Source organism: Nannobrachium achirus (genome assembly GCF_963921795.1).
Source record: "Nannobrachium achirus genome assembly, chromosome: 16".
Lineage (NCBI taxonomy): Eukaryota > Metazoa > Chordata > Actinopteri > Myctophiformes > Myctophidae > Nannobrachium > Nannobrachium achirus.
Window position 1 is genome coordinate 62,177,699 of NC_137823.1, and position 18,500 is coordinate 62,196,198.

The following is an 18,500-nucleotide window of genomic DNA, read 5'->3' on the forward strand; positions in this document are numbered from 1 at the left end:
TTATGACAGGCATAGCAAACTCAATGTTTTTTAAATAAAAACCAGAATATGCAACCATGTCATCAACCATGACAAACATAAGGTCATTATATTGTTATACTGACTTTAACCTTTAAAGGCTTGAGAAAAGAGATGTGTTTTTGTTTATACACTGTAGAAGACCTTAGTTCAAGTGGTAGACACTATAATCTAATATATTCTCAATTTAATTAGCTTTGGGATCTTTATCTGATAATCTCTAAGGCTAAGCAGTTCTGTTCAGTGCATATTGAGTGAGGATGGTACAGACATAGCAAGGAAGGACCTGAGCAATGAATTGGTTGCCACAGTGTGTGTGGTTGTTTCTTTGAAACCTTGTGCACTCTGCCATCAATAATTGCCAAACATCTTCTTATTGTGACCGTAGGTTTCTAATTAGTATAAAAGCCACCAGATCCTGTCTGTCACTCAAAATCCCTCATTAGTTTGTCACTCTTCCTGTCACTCAAAATCCCTCATTACTTTGTCACTCCTCTTTGTCACTCTTCTGACATCACAATATAGCTGACCTGTTCTGACATCACCTCATCCCAGCTCAGCAGGAGGATATAGGATTATCGATTGATAAAATAAAATGATCTTAGGGCCGAAGACATGATCTGTCGTGTTGCTGCCGTGTTAAGTGGTCAGATGGGTGGGCTGTGAACACTTTGGAGATGTTCAAGTGGGCCCTGATAAAGAAAAGGTTGGGAACCGCTGCTCCAACTGAGTGCAATCTTTCTACATCTGACTGTGTTTGTCCCTCTCCAGATGCCCTCCAGAGACTGGAGGAGACCTGGCAGCAGGAGGTGGAGGAGTCCCTCTACGTCCATCACACCACCAGGCCCAAACACCTCCACCCGCTAAACACCACGGCCACCCATGATGTCATCGATGGTGATACACCCATGCTTACACCCGCCTCCCACGTAAGTATAACGAAGTGTGCCAGCCAGATAGTATCTCAGATCGGCTGGAAATTCGTGACTTTTTCCACTCCGTAACACAGGGTCCAAAACAAACAAAAAACACGGAAAAAGAAACAAAAAATAGCTGTGTCACAATTGGTGTAATAGCAGATCTACAAGCTGACAACTTGTCACAGTGTGAGCTTGTAGATCTGCTATTAAAACATCTTATGAATTTGAATATGTAAACAGAAACAATTGTTTTTTGTTAGTTTTTTTTAAGTCAAATAACCATCAAACCGCGTGTATCCATAATCTTGTTCTTTCGCTCATGATCAACACCATAGATGAGAGTAAGAATGAAGATTAATCGGTATCGAGAGCTTTGCCTGTTTGTTCAGCTCTTTTCATCGGTATGTGTACCAGCATTCAGTATATATATATATATATATATATATATATATATATATATATATATATATATATATATATATATTATAGGCCCCTAAGTAGTTCTCCCTAGCAGCCCCCACATCGAAGCCTTCGAGTTTTCCTTCAACTCAATCAATGAAAGAAGGGATTATTGGAGTACAGTTCAGACGAGGGCAACCTCAACTTGTGTGCAGTTTATTTAGTTCATACTGTAGCTTTTTGTCTCTGTAATGTTGTGTAATTGTATTGTATTGACCTATATATGTTTTCCTTGATGCAGTCAAGCTTCTTGCCACCTTTGCCGTGTAACCTAAGCACCAGGCTCATGAAATGCCCCAATGTGCTACAGCCGAGCGATGCATTATCGCTGAAAGAATGTTTTCCTTCTAATGGTTACATAATGGAAGGCGGATTTAACAGACCTGTGTAGATGCATTATATAGACCCTCCAGAAATACGCGGGCAAAAATCTTTGATTATGCAGGCTAAAATCCTTGATTTTGCGATGAAATATGCAGGGTTTTTTTTTCTTTTTTTTAAAGATTTGTTTTTGGGCTTTTATGCCTTTATTGGATAGTACAGTAGACTGACAGGAAACAGGGGGAGAGATGGGGAGAGACATGCGGCAAAGGTCGTCCGGATCAGGAATCGAAGCGGCGACGCCGCCAGGCATCAATGCCTATATGGTATGCGCTTAGACCAGTAGGCCACCGGGTGCCCCTGAAATATGCAGGGTTTTTACGTGATTTTATGCTGTGAAATTGCGGTTGCGAAATATGCGGAAAGTTGCGAAATATGCGGGATGTTACGTGAAATATGCAAAAAGTTGCAAATTATGCTAAATGTGTGAAAAGTTGTGAAATATTCGAAAATTATGTGATCGCATATGTGGCGGAGAGAGTCGCAGCCCCAGCCTGAAGGCTCAAAAGTCTAGTATCTGCCCTCGTTCCATAGGGATACCCCTTTGGAGTAATGGTTAAGATATTGGACTTTCACGTGGGAGACCTGGGTTCGAAGCCGGGTGGGGAGGTTCGGATCACCTCCGTTACATTGGTGCCGTGACCCGGATCCGGGCTTCCCCGTAGGAGGAGGTCAAAGGGGGGTGAGTGTGGCGGAGAGAGTCGCAGCCCCAGCCTGAAGGCTCAAAAGTCTAGTATCTGCCCTCGTTCCATAGGGATATCCCTTTGGAGTAATGGTTAAGATATTGGACTTTCACGTGGGAGACCCGGGTTCGAAGCCGGGTGGGGAGGTTCGGATCACCTCCGTTACACATCTCTCTCTGTGCAAATCCACCTAGTGGTCACATGTGGATTGTTGATTTGTCAGATATTGATTACATCAGGGATCTCCATGGGCATAAAAGGGACAGGGACGGAATTAATTTTCAAGTGTGACTCGCGTTGCGGTTGGTTGTTTAAGTTGGACAAAATGTGGACATATTTTCCCAAATATGGATGAGCACTGTCACGCACATGGGCTTAATATTGATCAGGGATATCCATATATGGGCATACAATGTACAAGTGTACCTAGTTTAATGCTTTAATGAAAAAGTTAACATTATTTACACTTACATGTGCAGAGCAGACAATGTGAATGCCTTATTATAGGATCAGTATGTGAAAACTGAGGGGAAGACTGGGGGGAAAAAAAGAACATTTAAACACATGTTGATCCATGTATACCCATAGACTTAACTCCCAGCCCACCCATTTAAGCTTCTAAAGGTTTTGCACATTATGTCCCAGTTCCCGAGGTAGGCTGGTCAATAGTAGTCATAAGTATTAATCATCAGCATCGCCACCAACATAAATACACATATATAAATACAATACAATAACTTACATAAATTATTTGAAATAATATTTCAAAAATCGAGGTAATTGAAAGAATAATCATTAAGAAAATAACATTATAGTTGCAGCCCTAATTCTATGGTCTATTAGGCTGGACATCATTACTGATAGAGAGAAGACACAATGGAATAATAGATCCATACATTTCACATTTAATTCATCCATCTAATATGGTAATCATGGCCGGTGAATTTGTACAGCTCGTTTGTGTTGTGCACAGACCCATACTAATTTGATAGGATTATCTAGATTCATTACCATTACATAAGTCTTGCATAAAGGCCACAATGGCCCAAACCATACCATTAAAGTCCCATTGGAATTTGAAACCTTGTGTTGCAGCTTAGGTTCTGTACAGTACATAGTAAAAAAATGTCTCCCAACACATGCAGGATATTGAACCTTGGATCATATTACATAATGATATCAGGGGATGTTGATCTTTCGCTCACCAGCAGGCTCTTAGGGAGCAATATCTTAACATTAAAACAAACATGGGTGTAACAAGTTGTGAGAATAACTGTGTGAGGTAGTCCTTAGGCTAATTTTAGAATAGTTGAGGATACCTTTTCCTTTGTCTCGCAGGTCATAGTACAGTGATATTCAACTGGTGGCCTGTGGGCCAAATGCGGCCCCTGAGGAGCTTTCTTGTGGCCGCATTCCAGATTCCAAATACTGCATGTGTTATTTTATTACTTTTATGGCTTACATGGTGGCTGTCCAGCCACCATGTATCAAAGGTGCAACTGCTTCATGATTTCTTACACGTTAAACATGGCGAGAAAAGGCATCACTTGAGTGAAAGTATACTCTGTCTACAGGTATATCTTACAGATATTTCACTATTGTAAAAGTCAAAATCTTCCATAATAAAATAATTTGGGTCAAAGTGTTGCAGTTCACATGTAGAAAGGTATCTGGTAATCTATTTAAGTATCAAAAGTAAAAGTACAATAAGTATCAAAAGTACAGTATAAAGACCCTTTTCCCTGTACAAAGAAACAAAACAGACAGAAATGTTGTCTACTTTTACTACTTCTGTACATCTCAGTGCTTTCAAAATGATGTAGCTTTAAGCAACAGATGAGTTTTGAGTGCAGTCAGTTCATCACATGCCATATCTCCATCCATTTGTAGCAACTATTTCTGGATTTTGAGAGGATGTTGTCCATTACATCAAAGAAATAATTCTTATTTCCATTTTCCATCTCCATCCACTTGAAGGTTTTACACAGTATGTTTCTTTCATCCTAGTTTCTTTCATCCTTTCATCAGATCCGGTCTGGTCTGAAAGATGGTAGAGCTCAACTAATGGTGCATGAAACACATCAGTAAAGCCAGTGATCCCATCAGCTGGGTTTCTCACAAAGACGCATCCATGCCAGGGATCCGTGCATAGAACATACTGAAATATCTACTTCCTATTTTCTTAATATCAAAATCAAAACATGTGCACTATAAAGGACTGCCACAGATATCATCCTACGTGCATCAAAATGCATGAATGCAGTATAAAGCAGGCCCTGATAAGTTATATAATGGACACAACATGTCCATTGTTGAGTCATATAAGACCTATAGCACAACAAACAGTCAAACTGATAACCGTGAACATTTGTTCGTTTTTGTGGCCCCTAACTTGAAGTCATTTTTATTGTTTTCTCTTTAAAAGATATATAGTTTATAGAGCTTGGCTAGATAGGATTAAGTCATATGAATGAGTTGTCAATGCCCCTGGTGGATGAATTTGTTAATGCTCTATACCAGGGGTTCTCAAACCTTTTTAGGCTGTGACCCCCAAAATAAACATATTTGAACTGGGGACCCCCACCCTGACAAGCACTTGGAATTTAGGTATTACATTTAATGTGACTCGGTTCCACAGATAACTATTGTGAAAATAGCAGATCTACACGCTCACAACGCCTCGCAACGCGAGGCGTTGTGAGCATGTAGATCTGCTATTTTCACCTCTTGCTTACTTAATATTTGACAGTTTGGCCAGTCCTGTCGAATATTCGACTATTCGAATACTTTGAGGTCGAATAATTCGAATACTAATAATCACTATTCGTGAATGGCCTAATGTGAACATACAGTAAAGCGTTATACTCTAATTATAGCCTGCAAACATAATATTTGTGACAAACTCAATTGTTATTATTATATGTGTTAATTTCCATGTTCCATGTCATTTGATTTGCTCAGTGTAAATGAGATGCAAGTGGGGGCGAGTGTAGGTGGGATTAGACCTTCTACTTACTAATTAGCACAGATTAGAGTGCTGTTCCTCTGTGCCTACTGGGGATGGGACAGACCTCTGTGTTGTTGTTGTTTCAGAGCCAAATGTTCAAGCTGTTTGCCCTTCTCTCTCCCTGGGTGTGGTGCACTCACTCTGGAAGGTTTTCCTATGCAGTGCAGCTCACTGATCCCACAGGGTGAGGTCTGACAAACAGTGGCAGCCACCGCAGAGGCCGGCAAATCCCAGCGAGGAAAAGTTTTACCCTCTCGGACGGACCAATACGGAAGACGCCATCTGTTTTCAATTTTGTGGTGACAACCTGTTGGATCTGGACCAAGATGCTACTGCTGTGTTGTTGGTAAACCACAGCAGCAGCAGGTGCAGGGGAGCTACAGTACACAGACGATACTGGGAAAGGAAATTTGGATGTGAATGAACTTCAGATCTGGTTTACAGCTGTGGTGAAGTACAGTACCTCACTCTCCGCTTCTGAGTCACTCTCCAGTGAGCAAAACCACGGAGCTGGGCTTGGCAGACGTTTTTTTTTCCATTACTCTTTGGGAATTCTCTCTTTGGTTAAAATGAGTGACTAACAGTCATAGTTAGAGCTCGGCTAGAACTTGAAGTAAGAACAAGTAACGGTTGTGAATAGCATTCTCACTGATTTACAACAAACTGGAGCGAACACAGGTTGGATTTTCTGTGGCGATACCATGGCTTTCTAGGGTTGTGGGTAGACGTCTACTATATTGCTTGAATTGTGCGTAGATTCTATATAAAATAAACTGCATGGTCCTGGAATGCATGATTAGATGAAAGGCATTTCTGGTTCAAGGACTGCATGCTTAACACTAGAGAGACTGTAGACTGAGATGTATTGTTTTCTTGTGTAAGATTATATGCAGAGACTGTGTAAACACAAGTCATGGATATGAGCATAGTAAACGCTAACAATGTTGACATCCTGGGAAATAAATCCCTCCCAGAGGTGCCTTGTTGTAACTCACTCCTGGACAAGTTCCAGTTCTCCACCCTCTTCACTCGCTGCCAACACGAGGGTCAGGAGCCTGCCACCCTGAAGTTCATCCGGACCCTCTCTGCAGAGGAAACCCCTGAGAACGGTGCTATCATGTTGACTGATGCAAAACCTGACGGCACTTCGAAGCTGAATGGGCATTCCAGCTTCGGATGTGTTCTGAAGCATTACAAACATTTCCCCGATCGAATCCTATCACCTGTCGTAGGAGAGGTAATGTCATATGGCTCGGTGGAGCCCGACATGAATCGAAATGAGGAAACGGGAAGTGACGAAGAGCCAACAGAGGAGGGCGGTAATGATATCAGCCAAACAGAGGATGAAACCAATAAAGAAATACGCAGCAAGCAGAACATGTCTATGAATGAAAGCAGTCTGCTGGGCTGCAGGATGGAAACTAAGGCCTCAGAGATGTCTAAGAATAACGGGAAAGTGTCCTTAGACAACTCAAATCAACATGAGCACACTGGGGGAAACAATGTCAACGACAGCATAGATTATCGCAGCAAAAGCAGAACAGAGGATTTAGCAGTCGACTTAAATGAATCTCCAGAATGCATTTCAACCAATGGTGGAGAGAAAAATATCCTGCCAATCACAGACAACCGCGATGAGACCAAAGAACACAACCAGGAAGTGACTGTGGATAACACCGTTCAAAATGTCGACCACAGCGTCGAGAACATGCTCGCTTGTAACAGTGGAGAGGAATCCAGGGACAATGAATACATCATTACAGATGTTTCTAATTACAGCACGTCAGATATGTGTAGCGACTATGCGCTCGCTGATGCTGGGTGCCGTTCTACCGAGAATGTGATGAAATCTGATACCAGCGAATCCAAAAGCAGAACGGTAGTGATAACGCTGTCCAGGATAGATCCGGATTCTGAGGAGCACGCCACATCATCAGCAGAAGCAGCCACACCGACTTGGACACATACTGAGGAGGACCCTAGCAGAGGGCCTTCTCAATATTATATACCTGTGGGGTTGAAGGTGGTAGGGAAGGACGATGAAGCAGCAGCAGAGAACAGAGACACGATTCCAGAAGCAGATTCCATGGCCTGGCGGCCCGGCCCTAAAGACAATTCACCATCACCTACTGTATCCCCAACGGGTGGCCCTCCGCCTGGCTCCACCTCAACCAGGACCACCTTCTCTCCAGTTTCCCCAACAGCAGACAAGCCTATCCAGCTCCCTGCCCTCTTCAGTGGCCTCAGGGTGCTCAGGAAAGGGGTGACGGGACCCGAGCACGATACCGTGGCCCAGATCAGAGCAGCATCGTCCCAGGGAACGAAGAGAGAACTCTTCCCTGAACCCGATAAAGACTCCAGAGCAAACCAGAGCGAACCCAAAGGCAACTTCCTGGCCCAAATTTCACAGTTTTTAAATCGCGAGATGAAAGAGGACGGGATGGATGAAAGAAAGTACGAACAGAGGAACGAACAGAGGAAGACAGAATCAGAAGAACCCTCAGAAGAGTTGGAATCAGTCGATAGGGAGGCTGAGAGAGAGACGTGCGAGATCACAGAAAAGCATGAAAATGAAGACAATCGGGAAAGAGAAATCACAAAGGAAGTATGGGAGGCTACAGACTCCTCAGAGGCGCAGGATTCAAAAGCTCCGCTCTCCAGCGCGGAAGCAGCCTTTGACGCCTTCAAGGCCTTCTTTACCCCCAAACCTCTGAAGAAAGACCCGGAGAAGGTAGACCTTGACGCAGTGAGAAAGAAGATAAGAGGGGATAAAGATGTGCTGAAAACCCTCTTTGAGAGAACCTCCAAAAAGACGACGCCGAAGACAAGCCTTTCTGATAGCAAAGTATGCATTGTGTTGTGAAACGTGTACATTTCCATGTGAGCATAGCAATGTATGTAACTCTGTAAGCTAGACATATTACAGTTACAGTACACGTGTCCAGGGACGTGCTGGGCCCCTGAGTCAGCCCGGGAAAAAGAGTTGGAGAGGCCCTCATTGTTCGCTATAGAGAGAGATCTCTCTCTATAGCGCTGCTGCTACTCAAAGATTTGCCATTTCAGATCATGACAAGTGACAAGCCAGTGGGCCAATTACATGAGTTATATTTTGTCGTTGTCGGGTGGAAACCTTGTATGTACAAAAATCGTTTGTTTTGTATTTATCATTTTAAAAATGATTTAAACTAGTGAAAACAGCCGATCTACAAGCACACAACGCCTCGCGGTGCGAGGCGTTGTGTGCTTGTAGATCTGCTGTTTTCACGATACTTTTGTGCGACAGCCTTGTATGATGAAGCAGGGCTTTGCGAAAGAATTTACAAATTTGAAACTTGGAGATACGAGGTTTCTGCCCGACAGTGACGATTTACTTTGTTGGCCGCCCAGCCCTCAAAATGGAACCAAAGCCGACATTTTATTTTACATTTTTTCCTAATGGCCGGCCTGGACCGTCCGGGAATGAACCGGCCGTTTGGGAGTTGTCCCGCTTTTCCCAATGGCCAGCACGTCCCTGCACGTGTCCTCAGTCTAATACTGCTGGTTATAAAAACATACCTGCTGTTGCTATGAATTGTTTGGGTTGAATCTCTCTTTTAAACTCTCCCTGTCCAGTCGGAGGCATCCGCACCAGGAGAGGGTGATGAGAGGACTCCAGGCCGCCTGCAAGCTGTCTGGCCACCACTCAAGGAGGAGGAGGAGAAAGTTGGGCTGAAATATACAGAAGCAGGTAACAAAAACACATTTTATTTTATTTACTGTATTTATGTACAGTAAGTGTGTATACTGTATATGTATATACTCTGTGTGTGTGTGTGTGTGTGTGTGTGTGCGTGCGTGCGTGCGTGCGTGCGTGCGTGCGTGCGTGCGTGCGTGTGTATATATAGGCCTATATAAACTTTTTAAGTTGCTTTAAATATTAAGAGAAATGAGAGGAAAACTGAAATCCAGATTTTCCTGAAATCAGGAAAGCAATGTTTTAATGTACTTATTATGCAAAGATAACTCGTATGGTCGAATCTAGATAAATACATGGTTCAAGGGTGATCTTTTGGGTCCACCAATACATACACACCTGTTTTGCCTGTTAAACAGCTGGATAGATTTAGACCCAGATGTTAATCAATCTACTATAAATACAGAAGGTGTCTCCATTATTGGATTCAATCATGAAAATCCATGTGGGCATGGATTAACAACACATTGACAGTGATGAGCAGTGTAGGGATTGGCAGTGTTTGTTCTGTGGTATCATTTCATGGAGTGACTGTATAATAATATGGTCCACTGCCTGCAAGGTAAACACATCTCCACCCTTAGCCCCATATAGAACCTCACCCATCGCCCTGTGTGTGTAGTCGTGTGTACAGCAGAGAACTGTGGTGTCACATGTGATTACTTAAAACATACCCCTACCGGCCATAACAATTTATTGGGTATCAATGTTACTCTGCAGCAAATCCAACACTGACTTCTTTACATTTAAAGAAAGATCCAGAGTCTCCAAGGTTCAAAATGTACATACTACAGTATAATTCACTGTAATGTTTGTTTGTCAGAGTTTCTTTTACTTTTGGAGATGTACTGCCATCTGCTGACAAATGTATGCATTGCTATGTACACCAAAAGTAGTAGTACAATATCATTCTTCTCTCCCCCTCCTCAGGATCACCTCTAAATCCAGTGACAGACTGAATATACCATTCGATTCTGTGCACTTACATTATTAAATAGCCCATAGCTGTCTACCCAGAGGCGTAAATTGGGTATGGCAAGCTATGGCAGCAGATCAATCAATCAATACCTTGGCAACTGGGGGGAAATAATAAAATGTACCTTTCATTGTTTTGATTGATTGATTGAAGGCTTTATTAGAAGTTTGCATAGGAAAATGTACAGATTCATGACGGTACAGTTCACTGGTACAAGGTCTACTAAAAGGAGATCCATGAAAAGACTAAGCTTATTTCAACAGGAAACCATTTAAGTATCTCATATAACATTGAATGACAGACAAATAGAACACAGTACTATGCAGTAGATATGTAAAGAAAAGGGGGGAAAAAAAGAAAAGAAAACAGTAAATCTAAACAAACAGTAGCCTAATATACAAGGAATATACAGTAAATCTAAACAAACAGTAAGTATATACAAGGAATATACAAGTATACAAGTATATACAAGGAAGGGGCAGGGAGGGTAGGGTTGGGCTAGGTTTTTTACCAGTTGCGAACGGCTGCTGCCTGTAAGTGGTTTTTCAGGGCAATTTTAAAGGATGCTAGTGATCCACACTCCTTTATGGCCTTCGGTAAGGCATTCCACATTTTTGTGGTATAGCAGAAGAACGAGTTCGACCCTTTCTTTGAGTTGACTCTGGGTTGAACGTGATCTGTGGCGCTGCCTCTGGTGTTGTAATTATGGACATCCTTAACGTTTTTAAAGTATTTTGACAGGTACTTGGGTATCATAGTGGTGTAGTGTATCTTGTACACCAGGCCCATTGCAAGTTGCTGTACTCTGTCATCTACTCTGAGCCACCCCACTCTTAACTGGTGCCTGTTGCAAAGGTATGGCAACATGACTGGTGTCTTGCACGCGCGCGTTGCCATACCTTAGCGTTTGCTGAACTGACGCTACTGTGTTTACCGGTGTCATGTGAATTATAACTGTAGGCTACTACTGTTCTCAAATAATGTAAAGACAGGTAGATAGGCTTGCCTTTATGCCTGTGTTTAGTTATTTGCGTAGATAATGATACCTACGTACGTTTTCAGACAACAATAAAACATTTCACACACAACAATGCATGAGAATACAATATTATCTCGCGGGTTTCAGGTTGTTTAGCCTACTTTATTGGCCCGTCAGTCACGTATACAGACAAGTGAATGGATGCAGGACACTACTGTACACTGTACACTACTGGCCTAACTACGTCGTTATTACGTTACAATGTATTATTTGACGCATACCTTGGCTTTTTATTAGTTATTTGTCGTGTTGCTTCTTCTGTCTTCTAACTCTTCTTGCTGTAGTTGTAGGTTAGCATAGGCCTACAACCTTTTTACAGCCATGTCACCAGATAAACATTCGGGCAATATATCTTTTTTTATGTAATTATTCTCTTATTTTGTGTTGCAAGAAGTGTCTTATTTGCTAGTCTGTTTGTGTTTTGAAACAACATCTCCCGAGTCCCACACAATTCAACTGTCACACCTGTGTCTTTTACCTGATTAAGTGACGTGAGTCGGAGTCCCATCACCAATGTTTTAATGCCCTCTAGTGGCGAGGCACAGTAATAACCCCAAATGTATTAATAAGACCTCCACCACCAAAACATATTTTAGTTACAGTAGTTAATTAGTTAGTTAGTTAGTCAGTTAGTTAGTTATCCCAAGTAAACTATTAAAGATACATTAACTATAAAAGGTATAGTTTTGAAAAGCATTCTAAATCAAGTGGATGAAAACCACACACCACAATACAAAAATGATAGACATTGGGAAAGCAATTTGGATAATAGGCTATACACTCCTAATTATTAATATATTAGATATTACCAGTATATAATATATTAGCCTACCCCAACTTTATCAGTTTGTGCTAAACCTATATAAACCACTGCAGAGTGGATATAATTGAAAACCTTTTATCTCAGATGGTACCAAGCATATGTAAATACAGTATCTCTCCTCTCCTCTCCTCTCCTCTCCTCTCCTCTCCTCTCCTCAGAGCACCAGGCCGCCCTGCTACAGCTGCAGAGAGAATGCAAGGAGGACATGGAGAACTTACAGGTGTGTGAAGTATAAAGTCTGAGATGAGAATACACACGCTGTAGGCCTAAGTACTAAGTGTTATTTTAAATAACTAAAAATATAACAGTTATACAAGCTCACAGCTGCAAGCTTGTAGATCTGCTATTTTTGAAAAATCGTGAAAATGTGTGCACATTTTTGAATGTATATATTTCTAAAGCAGTCATTTGTAACGCAAATCCTTCTTTAGGTCCTTGGAACAAAATATTTTCAGATGTGGGTCCGTGGTCAAATACATATAATTCTAAGGGGTCCTTGACATGAAAAGTTTGATAGCCACTGATAGGGCCTTTCTGTGTGGAGTTTGCATGTTCTCCCCGTGTCTCCTAGGGTTGATACCCTCACAAAAACATGCAGTAATCCTGGTCTCAATAATGCCTCCCCCTGGCCAGCCGGGGCGCTTGATGGAGGGGAAAGGAACTGGTTGGAATAAAGTGTTCCTTCCACGCGCTACGTCCATCCTGGGGAAAATCCCCCCTGTCAGGTGAAAAGAAACAACTTGGACTCCTCATGCATAGAAGGAAGCATGAGGTCAGTCCGTTGTCTCCCCAGGCGCGGCAGAGGGAGAGCAGAGCCCAGGATTACATAGGCAATTGGCACTGGGTGAAAAAATGGGTTGCAAAATCGTGGGATAAAAATTATAGAGAAAAAAAAAGAGAGCCACTGACAGAGAAACATAGGTTTTCCAGAAAACAGGCCTAAATGTAATACTGAAAGTGTAAAAATGTTTTTCTTTTCTCAGGAGGACTATGTCCAGGAGATGTCCAGGCTGCGGGTGGAGCAAGAGGAGGTGGTCTCCTGCCTGGAGCTGGCCCTGGCCCACCTACGCTCCCAGCTGTCCCTGGGCGGAGGAGGAGGTCTCTGCCGCGGCCGGGACCTCCGCGACGCCGCCGTCTCCACGGAAGACGACCTCGTTCGCAGGGCCTTCCGCACCGTCTGCGTTCAGACGGACAAGGAGACCTTCGTCAGGGCCGAGGAGGAGGACGAGGAGGAGAAGCCGGGTGGAAGCGGTGGGAGCCCTCAGGCCCGAAAGGAGCCTCCTAAGAAGCTGGACCTGGCCTCCATCAGCCTCTGCCTGGCTCGACAGAGGGTGGAGGAGGTAGGGCATTCACCAGATATTCGAATATCAAAGTCACTATTCAACGTTGTTCACCGAAGTCGATTATTCGCTTTTTTTCTCTCTTTTTTTTTTTCTCTTTAAAAAAATATATAGTTTATAAAGCTTGGCTAGATAGGAAGTCATAAGAATGAGTTGTCAATGACCCTGGTGGATGAATTTGTTAATGCTCTATACCAGGGGTTCTCAATCCTTTTTCGGCCTTGACCCCCAAAATAAACATATTTGAACTGGGGACCCCCACCCTGACAAGCACTTGGAATTGTAGGTATTACATTTAATGTGACTCGGTTCCACAGATAAATATTGTGAAAATAGCAGATCTGCATGCTCACAACGCCTCGTGTTGCGAGGCGTTGTGAGCATGTAGATCGGGCATGTAGTTCGGCTATTTTCACAATGTTCGCCTCTAGCTTACTTAATATTTGACAGTTTGGCCAGTCCTGTCGAATATTCGACCATTCGAATGCTTTGAGGTTGAATAATTCTAATACTAATAATCACTATTGGTGAATGCCCTAGGAGGAGGTGTCTCCTGCCTCGGCGCCGTGTGTCCCAGCATCCCCTCGTCTTCGTCCTGGAGGAGCACCGCCGACCGCAGCAGAATCAGCACCAGCTCCGCCTTCTGCCCTGGCTTCCCAGAACCTTCCATCAGCCAACAACTCCACCACCACTCAGCCACCCACCGCTCCCCCTCCAGCACCTCCCTGTGTTGCCTCCTCCGTCCCAAACCTCTCACAGTCATCTAATGGCCCTCCCCCTCCCCCTCCACCTCCTCCACCACCACCACCACCACCACCACCTCCACCCACACCAGGCTTGGCCCCCCCACCACCACCACCTCCCCCTCCTCCTCCAGGTGGGACGTTCACGGAGGACAAGCCCCCCCGAAAGGAGACCGTGGAGCCGTCATGTCCCATGAAGCCCCTGTACTGGACCAGGATACAGATCCAAGGCAAAAAGTAAGACGTCGTTTATTGTCGCGGGCCAGCGTCACATGTAAAGAATAGCCAATGTACAAGCTCAAAACATGTCGCAGTGCTATTGACATGCAAGTGAAAGAGTGGACACACGTGGTCACAAACATTGTGCTTCACACAGGCCCATATATGGAGGTCTGCTGAGGCCGCTATTGCGTGTCATTTTAGGAGTGTATATGCATGCATACTACGCATGTCTGAACTATGAATTAGTTGGGGCGCCTGCTGGCCTACTGGTCCAGGCGCATACCACTTGACATTGCCACATAGACATGGATGCCTGGTGGCGTCGCCGGTTTGATTCCCGATCCAGACAACCTTTGCTGCGTGTCACTACCCATCTCTCCCCCCATTTCCTGTCAGTCTATCTATAGTCATATCTACGAAAACCCAAAAAAACAAATCTTTGAACTATGAATTAGTCTTTAGGCTAGACAGGATAAGTATTATTATTGGGAAAGCATCCTGACATGGTTTGTGGTCCACTGACCATTCTAGTTTGTTTTAGTATTTAGTCTATCACTACTTGCATGATTCCTGTACACCATATCCCCCCCCTATGATGCATTATTAGTGGCTTAGGCAACAGTGCCAGGGATTACAGTTTGTGACAGTTAATGATAGTTTTCCCAAAACCGGAGTCACTGTCAGATTCACTTTAATAGCTATTAAAGGACAATAAACATTTAGGAACTGATCTTGTGGTAAAATTGGTGCAGAGATTTGTTGACAACTGAACGTTATATTATTACAACGCCTGCATTGTCCTCGTACGACAAAATGGACAGGAACCAAGTTGCTGTTGTGTCTTCTTCCTCTGCTGAAAGTTGATGCCTTGTGAAAAGGCCTCTGTCAAAACCCACACTCACAAGTTTGCTTAATGCTTAATATATACTGTGCTTTGCTGAAACTATAGAGTGACTTCATCAGTGCGTCATTTGATTGAGCTTTAATCGGTAGGTCTAGGCCCCAAATGACATCGCCGGAGGAGAGACCGTCCATTGACTCTTAATAACTCTAAAACCAATTTAAATTGTGCAACCATGCTTGAAATATATGAATCTATGGGACACAGAAGATATAGCCAGGATATTTTTGGAAGAGTTCCCTTTAACAGATGCAGTAGCATAAATTAAATAAATCACTGTCTCTCTCCAGGGTCTCCTCATCTCACAAACCTTAACTCTCTCTTCCTCAGTAATGACACGCTCTGGAACTCCTTGGAGGAAGTGAACATAATCGACACCAGCGAGTTTGAAGACCTCTTTGCCAAGACCACCGCGCAGACCAAGAGGAAGCCTCTGTCAGAGGCCTACGAAAAGAAAGCCAAAGCCAGGAAGGTAATTATAGCCTTCAGTTTGTGTCCAAACACACAACAACAGAGTCCCTGATTATCAGCAGGATCTTTCAAATATGTGTCTAATAAATTAATAAATGGTTTCTCTGGCATTTTATCCGGCTTAGGCCTGCTGAGTTGTTGGGTGAATATACACAACAGCAAAATAAGCCAACATTGCACATACAAGGGAAAATAAACACAGGTTAACCCTGCAAGGCCCAGCGTTGCTTTTTGGCAACGTTTTTTAAATCATTTAAAAAAAAAATAGTTTTCCTGTTCTTTTTTCACATTAACATCACCATTAAATCCTATTGTTTAGTATTACAATGCCATTGGCCACGATATTTGCATATAAATACCCCCCACAGTGGCTGACATTCACACCTCCCAACATCTCACTTTTTAACTGAAGCTATTCCTTACTAAAACATAAGTAAAATGCCTGTAATATTGTTTTTCGTGATCATTAGAATGTCTAGAACATGTACATATGTCATTATTGTGAAAAATATCCCCAAAATGCAAATTAGAGCATGATTTATGATTTATGGCTATAAAACCTTACAAAAACATTTTTAATTTTTTAACATTACATTTTCCTGTGATTGGGACTCCTACAACACCATCTGATTTTTTTAAATTCTTTTGGGCCAGTAGAAATTAATTCGGGCCTTGCAGGGTTAAAGAGCTATTTGACATTCTGTACTGTAAGTCAGGAGGAATCAGGATAAGCATCATGACGCAAACAAACACAAGCAGCATTTTGTAAGAGTTAGTATTCAGCTAGTATGGATAGTGGGTGCTTTGTGCACATTTAGTGTTCCATTGTTGGAATAAGTCCAAGATTCTATTAAGCGTCTTCATCCACTAGAGGGAGTTGATGCCATTGACCTCAAGACACCATACAGTATGTAGATTTCATGAATGAAATGTCCTAGTTTGTATGCCTAAAGTGGCATGGATGGACACAATTACTGTATGCCATAGTTGATGGTCTGCAGCACAGGAGATTGTCTGAAAATGAACACAGTTTTCCAAATGTGCTCCTAAAGGTGCCATCAATCAGATGTTATAAGCTTTTCTACCAATGAGGTGGTAGAACATGCTATGATCTGTGTTTGTTCAGTCCCTTAACAATAGAACCACTGCTAATGAAGCCACTAATAGTGTGTGTGTGTGTGTGTGTGTGTGTGTGTGTGTGTGTGTGTGTGTGTGTGTGTGTGTGTGTGTGTGTGTGTGTGTGTGTGTGTGTGCGCGCGCACGCGTGTGTGTGTGTGTGTGTGTGTGTGTGTGTGTGTGTGTGTGTGTGTGTGTGTGTGTGTGCGTGCGTGTGTGTGTGTGTCAGATCATTAAGCTCCTGGAAGGGAAGCGCTCCCAGGCTGTAGGGATCCTCATTTCGAGTCTCCACCTGGAGATGAAGGACATAAAGCAAGGTTGGTTACAGGAACAAGCCTCATCTGCACTTTAGATAGTCCTACTGTACATTCACTGCATGTTCTGCAATAGGCTGATGATTACACATTTTACTTCACTGTTTATGAACATGGAAAATATATCGTCATTGTCAGGTGGAAACCTTGTATCTCCAAAACCATTTGTTTTGTATTTACCATTTTAAAATCAATTTAAACTAGTGAAAACAGCCGTTCTACAAGCACACAACACCTCGCACCGCAAGGCGTTGTGTGCTTGTAGATCTGCTCTTTTCACTACTCTTGTGCGACAGTCTTGTATGATGAAGCAGGGCTTTACTTTATGAAAAAAAAAACATTTGAAACGTTTCTGCCCGACAGTGGCGATATATATGTACTGTATGTATGAAATATAAATAATGTACTGTACATGAAAGAAATTCCTACTTGAAAGAGATCTTTAGTTTAATTTGTCATTTTGTAGGGGCACGGTGGTGCAGTGGTTAGCACTTTGCCTCACAGTTAGAAGGTCCTGGGTTCAATTCCCGCCGGGGGAAGCTGTGGGCGCTGGGGGTGTATTCCTCCACCCGCGTCATCAGCACCCACACCCTAGGTGGGGTTGGCGATAGGGCCTCTCTGTGGTGAGTTTGCATGTTCTCCCTGTGTCTCCTTGGGCATAGGCCTTCACACAAAAACATGCAGTAGTCCTGGTTTCTATACTACCTCCCCCTAGCCAGCCGGGTGCTCCCCAATGTCCCCTGGCGCGGCAGGGGGAGAGCGGAAACCAGGACTACAGGTTAGGTAGTCACCGGGTGAGAAAAATGGGTTACAAAAACCGTGGGATAAAAAACATAAAAAAAAAAAAAAAAAACATTTTGTAATAAAAGCGAATAAGTGCTGCTAATTCAACAAGGACCATATTCCACCACGTGATCTTTGTCAGCGGTGGCCTACAATGCACTACAAATGCATACACGGGGCCTTCTTAGTGCCACGACGGTCTACCGCCATATTTGCCTCCGAGCAAATCATCTGGGGAGGCCATCAGGGACTGACTCCACAATGAATGGATCATTGCTGATCGTTGTTAAATTATGACCGTTTCAATTCCCCCAGCTACAGTAGATTGTCTAGATCTTTCCCTGTTGATCCAGGAAGTGAAAGCCGCAGCCTTCCAGTCACAGGCTTGGCTGCCACAGCACCTTAAATATCACCGGTTTACCGTATGCCATAATACCCCGAGCCATTACATCCTAATGGTTTTCTGAAAAAACGTATGTTTCTTTATCTGTGGTGCTCAAAGTTTTTAATGTCAAGGACCCCTAGAATTATATGTATTTGACCGTGGACCCCCCATCTCAAATTGGTATTT

The 18,500-nt window shown here is 43.1% G+C and overlaps 1 protein-coding gene across 1 annotated transcript in view; it reads left to right on the forward strand.

The window, feature by feature from the left end:
• Positions 1-633: 633 nt before the first annotated feature.
• fmn1 (formin 1) overlaps positions 634-18,500 on the forward strand; it is a gene marked incomplete at both ends in the record, with an annotated part of 35,767 nt that continues 17,900 nt past the window's right edge. Inside the window, 9 exons of the mRNA XM_080745086.1 lie at positions 634-664; positions 790-947; positions 6,481-8,313; positions 9,081-9,195; positions 12,198-12,259; positions 13,023-13,379; positions 13,920-14,359; positions 15,576-15,717; positions 17,062-17,149. Of these exons, the coding sequence (XP_080601212.1) occupies positions 634-664; positions 790-947; positions 6,481-8,313; positions 9,081-9,195; positions 12,198-12,259; positions 13,023-13,379; positions 13,920-14,359; positions 15,576-15,717; positions 17,062-17,149 (3,226 nt within the window). The remainder of the gene's footprint in view (positions 665-789; positions 948-6,480; positions 8,314-9,080; positions 9,196-12,197; positions 12,260-13,022; positions 13,380-13,919; positions 14,360-15,575; positions 15,718-17,061; positions 17,150-18,500) is intronic.